Source organism: Asterias rubens, chromosome 6, assembly GCF_902459465.1.
Source record: "Asterias rubens chromosome 6, eAstRub1.3, whole genome shotgun sequence".
NCBI lineage: Eukaryota > Metazoa > Echinodermata > Asteroidea > Forcipulatida > Asteriidae > Asterias > Asterias rubens.
Window position 1 is genome coordinate 18672070 of NC_047067.1, and position 11472 is coordinate 18683541.

Consider the following 11472-nt stretch of genomic DNA (forward strand, 5'->3'; position numbering starts at 1 on the left):
CATTATCCCTTTTCTTTCCGTTATCCCTTTTCTTTCCGTTATCCCTATTCTTTCCGTTATCCCTTTTCTTTCCGTTATCCCTTTTCTTTCCATTATCCCTTTTCTTTCCGTTATCCCTTTTCTTTCCATTATCCCTTTTCTTTCCATTATCCCTTTTTTTTCCGTTATCCCTTTTTTTTCCATTATCCCTTTTCTTTCCGTTATCCCTTTTCTTTCCATTATCCTTCTTCTTTCCGTTATCCCTTTTCTTTCCGTTATCCCTTTTCTTTCCGTTATCCCTTTTCTTTCCGTTATCCCTTTTCTTTCCGTTATCCCTTTTCTTTCCGTTATCCCTTTTCTTTCCGTTATCCCTTTTCTTTCCATTATCCCTTTTCTTTCCTAGGACTAGTGCTAAGTTAGGACTAACTCTTTGTGAAATCGACCCTAGCTTTCGGCGCTCTGAAATCTTTGGTCTGCACTTACCCTATCAGCTGAGCCTGATAAAATCATTGTGCATTCTTTGTCCATATCGACGCAGAATACTGCTTGAGTGTGTCCCACTAATGTATGCTCCAATAGACATGTCCGAAGATCCCAAAGCTTCAGCTGATGGTACAGAAATAGTCAACCAAGAAACAAATTAGTATAAACAAAATAACGCAGCTCAACATAGAACTCAGTAAATTAGGTACAAATGCTTCATCAGTTTGTTAATTCAAATTAAATTCAGGTTTTAAATTATATAGAAAAGTTTGCGGTAACACCATGTAATAACAATCTCTAAATGAGTTGGGGTGGTTCTGAAAAGAACCGTTGGATTAACTCGACGTTTCGATCAGTATGCTCTGATCGTCATTCTCCAGAAGACGATCAGAGCATACTGATCGCAACGTCGAGTTAATCCAACGGTTCTTTTCAGAACCACCCCAACTCATTTAGAGATTGTTATTACATGGTGTTACCGCAAACTTTTCTATATTTTACTTCCACCATGCAAAGTTTCAAATCCTACTTTTAAATTATAGTAAAAACATTAAACATTATCTTTCAGTACGCTCTAACCCACCAATCAGATGCTTGAACTGGAGGTGGTATAAAAACCTATATACTACTTCCTCTGTTTTTATTACACAGTGCGTATTGTGAATGTCAATGCGTCACGCTCCGTATATGGACACGGCAAAAATGACATTCTAAACTGTGTGCGCTTCGTTGCGAAACAGCTTTCTGAAATTTTATCTTTGCGTGTTGACGTGAAACTGGAAGATAAATTTGTTATAACACGCGCGCTCGTGGTTAGTTTTCCGTATTCCACTCGTGCTTGTGTGATAACTTATAAAAATTAAAAAACAAATTCGCAGATTTAACAAATTTCATTTACAGGTAGAAAACACAGTATTATAATTCAACGGGTAGTCAGACTGCAAAATGGCACAGAAAGAACTACAAGATAGGATGAGAAAAGTAATACATACATAATAGGCCAATAGTTCAAAAAAGTGTATTAAAATTATGATAAGAAATTGGGAGAAAAACATTCACAAAATAAAATCATATACAATCCAAGGTAAAGCAGTATTTGAAAACAAAGAAAGGAAATGGGGACCAATAAGGACAACTACAAATTAACAACAAGAGAAATGGCATTATTAAACACATTCAGCATTTATATACGAAAAGTGTCCTGAAACCCTCAGCCTCCCAAATCCTTCTATCTCGTCTTCGCAGAAATGAAGGATTCAGATGGTCTGAGGGGCTGCAGGCTCAAATAACACACAAATCCCCAATATCAATTCAATATCAACAAATCAATCAATTCAATTCTTTATGATAAAAATATAAATTCCACAAGTCTCAAATTGCTTAAAGCTCCTAAACAGGACACTGAAATGTGTAAACATAAACAAATATTGAAAAAGAAGTTAAGACGACATTAATATTTTAGACAGTGCAGGACAATACATAAAAAGCATTGGCAAGTATAAAATATCAGATCACAGCCTCGCACTCTCTCCCCTTGCAAAAGAAACATCGTGATTGGCAACTCAAAAACCTGTAAAACAACCTTCTTCTTCAGTATAAATGTCCTTGTCAGGCATTATAATGGGTCCGTGGAAAAAAGTAAGAATATTTGATTTAGTACAAGGGCTGCCCTACATGTTTACATGGTGTAGGGTCAAGGATACATTACAGTTTTAAATCACAACTTTTTAGATTTTTCCCGAGGGCAACACAAAAACAGAAATCAGACTGAAGTAGGAAAAATGTCATGCCTCCCTTGTGCAACATGTTCTCGAGAAGCATTCTTTATGGAAACTAGTGTCTTACCGTTCTGTCTTGTGACGCTGTGACCAGCCAGTAATCTTGCCTCGCCATTGCCCAGATTGGTCCGTCGTGACCGAACATAGTCCGTGTGCAGACACCACTGCGTAGGTTCCAGACTTTCACTGTCCCATCAAAGGAAGAACTGACTAAGAGGTAGCGTGTGAAGAAGCTAAGGCACCAGACTCCCTTCTGTGATACCAAGATAGAAATTGAATGAACACAAATTTAAGGTTTGTGGTTATTATATTAGTCATCACACTGTCGTTTGTCGAGGAGGACAGAAATATATGGCATGGGAGGCATTTTGCATAGCACTCGCCTCTCATTATTGTGGCTCCGTTTCATACCTGGGGCCAATTTCATAGAGCTGCTTAAGCAAAATATTTGCTTAAGCACGAAAATGGCTTGCTTATTTTACACATGTTACTGGCCACAATTTCATGACATATACATTCCCTGTGACTGGTATTTAGCTGTTGTTTACTTAGCATAACAATTGAGCGGAGTCTTGGCCGGTAATCTGATTTTTCGCTTAAGCAAAATTTTGTGCTTAAGCAGCTCTTTGAAATTGGGCCCTGGCTAAGGCATTGGTTCTCTCCTACATGTATGTCTCCTATACCAGGAGGGTTGTTGTCTGAGCTCTCCGTTTTACTCCCCCCCCCCCCATAAAAATCTTGATCTCTAGCTGATACTCCCCGTCATATATTAGTCAATGTGGCTGACTGTAAAAGGACCCTTCATTACTATTTATATCTACAAAAAAAATATTTTTGAAAATGTCAACCTTGTTGGCTTGTTTCTCCATACTGATTTTGTTTTTGACAAACCACTCATTCAGCTTGATCGCATCATAATGTTGGTACCGTGAAACAGAGGGGAAAACAAAATTATTTTTGAGAAAAGTACAATAAACAAAATTTGTACAGACATGGCAGATTTATTCATCTAAAGTAGCCAAATCTGGTAAGGAATTAAATTCTTGATGATAATCCTTTAGTCAACAATCTCTTACAAGAATCAGACATTTGATGTTATAGCCTGTTATCCATCACATACCTTGTGTCCTTTTAACGTCTGAAGCAGGCTACCGGTGTGGATATCCCATATCTTAATGGAAGCATCTTTACTCCCACTGGCAAGTCTTGTACTGCCGTCAAACGTAACACATAGAACCCTGAAATTGCAAAGAGAGAAATAAAAACAAATTGCTTTAGAACTCTTATATTCGCTTGGAAAAAAACAAACTTCACTCATAAGACCTTCCTATTCCAAGATAAAATTATCAAGAATCAGGCCTGGTTGGGATTAAACCACTAGTTGAAAACCTCTTCACCACACATTGATTCCCTTAGTAATTGTCAATTAATTTACTTTATGTGTTCTTCCTTTCTCACAAGTCGACTTACTTTGCTGTATGACCTCTGACATCAATTTGTTTACAATTACCGGACTCCCAGTTCTGTCTGAGAAAAACATTATCTCGGTAAACCGTCTTCCACCTAAAGTTACTGGTTGGCAAGGGAATTTCTGCAAAAGAAGAAATGCATTCATGAAGTTTGTTAATAATAAAGGCGGTACGAAAATTTTAAAGAATATCAGTTTAGGAAGATACATTCACTCACTACTTACCTACAGGAAACTCAGTGTTTTATCACAACCATATTTAACCTTTTATTTAAACACCCCCGTGCCCTTGCAATTTCAAAAACGAAGCATCATTCTTTTTTTTATCTAAATAAAGACAGGGTACAATTTTGGCAATAGTCAAAGACCAGTATCCTCACATGGCGTATCTCAACAAATGGATGAAAAAAACAAACCTGTGAACATTTGGGCTCATTCAAAGAGTGAAGAAAGTAATGAGAGAGAAAAACATTATTGTCGCATAAGATTGTATGCTTTCAGATGAGAAAGGCTCCATTTTCAGATAAAAAATTTTTGGGGTGAAAATTTCCTCTTTCTCTAAAAGTTCTTCACTTTAAAGGTGTTATTTTTCATAATGTTTCATAATAGCACCAGCTTTCCAGTTTTTATAGTCACAAACGTGTAAAGTAAATACCACAAGTACACCATGCCTATTAATTGCATTGTTCTTATTTGGGTAATGTGAAGTTTTGTAGGCCCACTTGTAATCTACTTTTGTTCTTTGGCTGTTTTTGTATTTCTTGAGCGCTTTGTTTCGAATTTGTAAAAAGTGCTATATAAATAAGGTTATTATTATTATTTTTAAAATATGAGACGGCATCATTTATTGACATACCAATATCAACATGGTCACATTTGACTTTCCATATGTTATCATGACTCGCCAAATAACACCATGTCCGACTGACCAATGCTGCCACCAAGAGGCTCTGAGGGGAGAGGTACTGAAGAATACGAAGTGCGAGCGGCTCGGGAAGGAGGCTAATGAAGTCATGTGACTGCTTCAACTGAAAACAAACATCGGAGTATTAAACAAATTTCTGCAAGAGATTTCTGAAATTAAATTAATAGGTTCTTTGAGGGCGGTCATTTGTGGGAGCTTCGTTCTGGATAGCCTCTTTGTTGCAGTTATCAAAGCAATATCCCACAGATTTAACATCAAAGTATTGTCATTTTGACAGACACCGTCATCAACAACAGAAGTGCATCTAGTTTTTTCAAAATCTTGAGGTTTAGGCGTAATTTTTTTATCAAAGTTACATAAAATAATGTCAAAATATCAAAATTACAATTTATTAAATGATAAATAAACGCGCTATTAACGAGTTTAAATAGCATTCTCGTTCACTCAAGAAGCAGTTTAAAGGAAACTTAAAAGAGCCCAATTACATGGCTCTGCTGACTGCAGAATTCTGCGCTTACAACTCATAGAAGTGTCCGCATTACAGGGCACCATTAGCGCAGAATTCCCAATAAGCCCAGCAATAACATTGGCCCCGGAACTTACGGCCAGTGAACTGCAGAGAAAATACAGCTGTCTGGAATCCAACCTCTTCAATAGTTTGTGCAAGAATTCATTCCTTTGGACATCTGAAAATATAACACACAAACATTTAGCAAAGAGCACCTCGCTAGAGCTCCAAGTACATTTATATTCTGTTGTCAGGTCATCACACATACAAATACAAAGAAAACCGACTGAGTAATATGATACCATATTGGGGTGAACAAAGAAAAATTGACAACAGTGGGTTTTGAACCTGTGACCTCCGGTTTTACCTGCGATTGCTCTCCCAACTGAGCAAACTACACAACCTTTATTGACAGTCTAACTTTTTTGTCAATATCTTTGTTCGGGCGGTGCTACACAAACCTGGAAGTCCTAGGTTCAAATCCTACTCTAGTCAAATGTTTTCTCTGTTCACCCCAGTATACAACAATGTTGAAAAAAATAAACAAGTAATCAAAAATAATGCACCCAACAAAGACGCCTTTCAATCTAACGACATCACTACATTCCATTGCTGTCACATAGAGGTCAAAGAAAGGCTTCATTGGCTACGCGGTTTCCATTGTTTCAGCCTTATTTTACAATTAAGATGGTGGGGGTAGGGGGACCCCATGTCAACGCATACAATCCAGCATGGCACAAATATTTTTCAGAACCTTTCTTTGCGGAGAAAATTAAATAAAAAGAAGTCTCACCATTCCAGCACTCTTCATACCAATGGTATAGCTGCCACGCTTCATCTGGTACAACAGGAATAGGTGGAAGATTTCTAGGCGAGGTACCCGACTATAATAAAAAATAATTAAACAAACAGTTAAACCCTCAAAAAGATTGCATTGTCAAACAAAGAATTGGATGTTAATAGTGAGAGAGGTCACAACATTTGCCCAAAGTTTTTATTGCAGTAGAATAACTTATAGGGAAACTTGCTCAAAAATTGGCGCAACCAAGATTTTGGACCATCATCTATACCTCGGTCTCCACTAGGCTCCCCACTGTCCTGTTAATGCACTCTTAACAAACTGACCACAGCTCAGAGAGCACTCCTACTAGGTACCAGTTCCAATTCCTGCCACGCCAATCATCAAGCTCAGACCAAGCTGATCCCCTTCCAGTTTCCCGCTTTCACAAACTGTTGAGCTAAGCCTCTAAGGCAGTGTGCGAATTGGCAGCTACAGCAACGGCTACGACGACTGTTCCCAAGGGTGTTGCTAAGGATGCCTACACTTCAACACAAGATGACGCGGAAATCTAGCCGTAGCTGTATAGCCAATTCGGACATGGCCTACGTATTAGCTAAATCAGCAGCAGTTCTTAAGCAACATTTTAGCTAAATCAGAACAGCCATTCTTAAGATAAGCCTACAAGTTAGCTTAACCTCAGCAGCAGTTCTTAAGCATCATACAGTCTAGCATTGCTCCCGAACTTTTCAGAACCATTAAAACTTGTAGAGTTTTATATACATGGCGTCTCCACAAACCTTTCTCAAACTGTATTTCCACCATGCACAGTTCCTTAAGAAATATGGATCTGGTGATAAAAACCAAATAATGAATCATTATGTAGCTTTTTGCAAAATTTCATTGCAAAATTTGACGTACCATAGTTGGTCTGGATCTGCTGATCTGTACTTGAGTCAATGACTTTGTAAGTTGAGGAAGGTTTTGTAATGTGACTGGACTGTAGTCTTTTGGGACATCACTCGACGCATTGGGTCTTGGTCTGTCCTGCATGTGCCGACGGACTGCTGGAGAATCATCAGTGAACCTCCTGCAAAAAGATGGTTTTTTTTAACGTTAAATTTGCATTGTATACAAAGGGCCGAGTACAACATTGGTAAGATTGAAAAATCTGTGTTCAGATTTGCATTTAAAGATGGTAAAAAACTTAATTTGAAATACTTTTGCCTGAAATGCTTTAGTTATTGAGATAAAAACAACTAGTTCTGATCTTGTGAACTGTTGTTTAAACATTTAAAGGTGGTTTTCTTTAAAGCCTAAATTTTAATGGGTTTGTTATTTCATTTGTCTGTTGGGTCACACAAAGTGCAGATACTGGTCTTTGACAATAACCAGTAATGTAAGGCATCAAGCGCACTTGACAATAACATCTCAATGTGATTTACATTAGTGCCCTGGTCATTCGGCCAATAACATATCTTTGATCTTTCTCAGCTCCTTGGGAAGTATACAGCCCCAAGCTGCCGTGGCATGCCTTTTCATACACAATATCAATCTCTACCCTCGCAGGTACCCATTTATACCCCGGGGTAAAGAGAAGCAACTATAGTAAAGTATCTTGGTCAAAGACACAAGTTTAATGACTGGGATTCGAACCCACACTCCGATGACTTAACCACCAGAACTTGAATTCGGTGCTCTAAACCACTTAGCCATGACAAACTAGAAATTGCTATTTCATGGACAACATTCTAGTTTTTCCCCAAACATTTTGACAGAATAAAACAATGAAAACAATAAAATCACCTGACACTTGCAGGGGCAGATTTGCTGAGTGGATTATTTCGGTTGCTACGGTGACTCTTTGAATGGATGCTTGGTAACTTGATGTTGGTGGTACTTCTTGTCATCAAGATACGTCTTGGAAGAGAGGTTTTCCCGCTGTAACAGAACAAAACAAACTGAGCGTTACCAACGAAAGATAAATTAGGGGACACTGAGATTGCCCAATAGCTAGAAGAAGTTCGAATCCTATTTAACATCGATTAAATTGTTGGGGTACCCACTGCCAAAATATAGGATTTGAAATGCCTCTTGCTACCGGGCAATTTTGGTGGTTAGGTGGTGAGAGATATGCTTTAGAATGACAAAGGTCCTGGGTTCAAATCCCATCTAAGAAGTTTGAGTCAATTAGATGATGTCGTTGTCAACAAGGAGTTTCTAGACAGTGGGGACCCTTCAGTGAATACTAAATTCAATGAAAACATATTCTTAAAGTAGTGATCGCCAATTTCAATTATAATCATCTGTCTGATCAAAACATTGTTTCTTGCTCAGTTAAAAACATTTCCCTTTGCTAGAAGTATATACACACATTTGTTACTGGTTTTACGCTTCTTCATTATCTTTTTATCATTATTTGCAAGAGTAAAATCTTAAACACCAGAAATGTCTTCTTACAGCACTTAGCCACCTTAAAACTTACCTCTGAACGTCATTTCTCATTGAAGGTTCATCGAAGTCAGTTTCTGCATTACACATCGTTACATCCCTTCTCCTCTGCAAATGGGCGCTAAATGATCACAAACAAAAAGTAGTGTCTGTTAACTTAGTGTCGGTCACAAGTTAAGGTTTGAACATCATTTCTTTCTGTTCAAGATATTCGTCGTCGTTGTCCTATGAGTCATGGCTGACCCTTTGTGACCCTGATTATGAGTGAGTTCCACTTCAGCCTATCCAGTGCAGATCAATATGCAGCGTTTATTGATAAGCCTGTGAGTTCTTTGATTCCGACTGTCCAAGAAGATATTACACAGTGACTATTGTTCAGTTGGAAAACCCAAGACCGCAGACGTCACGAGTTTACTGGCTGAGGCTAAAATCGGGCTCGGGCTGGCAGTCCAGTGTCAGACTCGAGCCCTTGGCCTAGATTCATAGAGCTGCTTTGAAAGCAGAAAAAGTAGCTAAGCGCAACACAAATTTGCCGACCAGAATAAGGTTACCAGCCGAACTACCATGTCACAAGTACAATTAGTGACTGGTATCCTTTTGAAAAGCAATATTGTCTGACTAAGCAGCTCTATGAAATTGGACCTAAACACGCTACAGTACTTCAACTATAATTCAGATCAGGGTCAACACAAGGGGGCTCAGACTCTTACCTTCCAACATGAAAATAGTTTCTGACCGCTCTTCGTGCTCGTGTTTCTCTGCTCACATGAGAGCTAATGGGTGTGAACCGATGGTGTGGATACAGCTGTTGTGAAGTGTACATAAAATCCCTATGGAGTGTGGGCTGAAGACTCGTCCACAGAAACCCAAACTGGCTGTAATTACTTCTCGTCAGAATACCTTCCAAAATGGAACATTTCTGGGGGATAAAAACAGATCAATCACATTTTTACAAGCATTTTGATTGAATTCAGATTTACAGATTTGATAATTGGTTTAGTAAGAAAAACCTAGAAAGCGTGTACAATAATATGTTTTAGATCTGGGGTGAATTTTGACTGTTTCGGTTGAATTGGCCATTGGTTAGGCACTGGCAAAAGACCAAAACAATTATGGTTACGACCGTCAAACGCACCCTAAGAGTCCTTTCCTAAACCTTCGCTTTTTGTTATTTTTTTTTTTTTTGCATGGATGTTGGTCACCTCATACCTTGGACACTTTGTACCTTTGAATCATTTCGTACTTGTCTTGTGTCAAAAAGGTACAAAGTGTCCAGGCAGAGTACAAAGTGGCCACAGTCAATTCGTAACAACAAATTCTTATATAGCGCATTTCACAATAACCGTATCAATGCTCTTTACATTAGTGCCCTGGTCATGGGGCCAATAACTTTCCTGTAATGTTTCTCAGCTCCCTGGGGGAGTATACAACCCTGAGCTGCCTGTCAGGCGCTTGTGGCTTTTTCATACACAATATCAACCTTTTTCATACACAATATCAACCTCTACCCTCGCAGGTACCCATTTATACCCCTGGGTGAAGCAATTATAGTAAAGTATCTTGCTCAAGGATACAAGTGTCACGACCAGGATTCGAAACCCACACTCCGGTGAATCAGCACCAGAACTTGAATTCGATGCTCTTAACCACTCGGCCATGACACTCTATTCGTACCTTGCAAAAGGTACGAAGTGGTTAAGGTACGAAGTGACCTGACACTTTTTGCACGCTGTGGTTCGAACATCAGACAGAGGTTTGGAAAAAAGCCTTTGGTTGGCGAACCTTGAAAGGCTTGATTGGCTCACAAATTTATGTACAAACAAGCTTGGCTTTGCTCTTCCAATAAATTCTGTCACACACCTGTTCATGACTCCACCTATCGATCCACACAGCCACATGGTCCAACTGACGATGATATTCCATGTTTAACTCATCTCTGATTGGTCTCCCTCTGAATGCGTGCCATTGACCGAGTAGACTTGCCCCGATTGCTGGTCCGTTAGATGAATCCAATTGATCTCCTTCACCGTGATGATGGTGCAGAACCTGGATGGGGTGTTCCATTGTTGCTTTTAGATTTCCTCTGTGCATCAACGGAAAAAAAGGGTTATTTAAGGTGAAGTAAAACAAAATCATAACGTCCTCCCCCATTTCCTTTTAGGGGGCCGCATGAACAAAAACCTTCCCTGCGTTCTCTCTTGTTCTTAACACCAACACTGACTGGTCCACAGACAAAAAGCAAGTCTAGTCATTTTTAGATCAAGGAAAAAGAAACACAGATTAAAGTTGTGTGACCGATTTTACGCTAAAAAAACCCATAATTTTTTGGAACTTTTTTAGGACTGATTTTTGACAGATGATTTTTCAAAACAATTTGTTCAACATGCCACAAACAATAAACAAATTAAGCAACATGCAACAAGCAACATTTTTGGTACATTTCTGTAATAATTTTAGTGTTAAAAAACTACAATATCATTGGCAGATTTTGTTCTGCAATTACCTAGATGGGCCTACTCCAAGAAGTACGAGGTTCGTTCCGCTATCGTCTCCACGAACGATAGTGGAACGAACCTCATAGATCTAGGAGTAGGTCCTACCTAGGTAGTAGGCTAGACGGTAGTAGAGCACCACTGGCAAACACCAGTTTCAAGTTGTAACAACAACAACATGGCTCTAATTTTTATTTAGTAAATAAACCTAAAACTTTAAAACTCAAAAGGCTTACATAACAATAAAAAACAAATGCTTAGCCCCAATGGGGGATAACTTTCCGTATGGCGCCACCACTTTTTTACAAACAGGGATATGTCAATCAGGTAAATAAGTTCCTATATTATTTCATATCGAATGAAAAAGTGGTGGCGCCATACGGAAACTTTTCCCCAATGGGAATGTGTCACACTTGGGATACTTGGCCACAACAGCAAGAAACCACCAAGTACCAAGTAAGCCTGCACAGCAGAGTAGTAAAATTTACAAACACTGTAATTAAGTCCATGATTACACACATATCAATCATGTATCAAAATCAAGTGAGGGTTTTAAGCTGCACCGGATCTGTGTTGAAAACAACAAGAAAGTATTCTGATTTACACCAGA

At 38.7% G+C, this 11472-nt stretch overlaps 1 protein-coding gene across 1 annotated transcript in view; it reads right to left on the minus strand.

The window, feature by feature from the left end:
• Window positions 1–11472, minus strand: part of LOC117291495 (probable E3 ubiquitin ligase complex SCF subunit sconB) — a 32545-nt gene that overhangs the window by 3446 nt on the left and 17627 nt on the right. Inside the window, exons 2-13 of the mRNA XM_033773237.1 lie at window positions 10231–10455; window positions 9081–9289; window positions 8405–8491; window positions 7726–7860; window positions 6841–7009; window positions 5935–6025; window positions 5237–5319; window positions 4565–4736; window positions 3711–3831; window positions 3361–3478; window positions 2308–2493; window positions 463–585 (exon numbers count right to left, since the gene is read on the minus strand). Of these exons, the coding sequence (XP_033629128.1) occupies window positions 463–585; window positions 2308–2493; window positions 3361–3478; window positions 3711–3831; window positions 4565–4736; window positions 5237–5319; window positions 5935–6025; window positions 6841–7009; window positions 7726–7860; window positions 8405–8491; window positions 9081–9289; window positions 10231–10434 (1698 nt within the window). The 5' untranslated portion in view covers window positions 10435–10455. The remainder of the gene's footprint in view (window positions 1–462; window positions 586–2307; window positions 2494–3360; window positions 3479–3710; window positions 3832–4564; window positions 4737–5236; window positions 5320–5934; window positions 6026–6840; window positions 7010–7725; window positions 7861–8404; window positions 8492–9080; window positions 9290–10230; window positions 10456–11472) is intronic.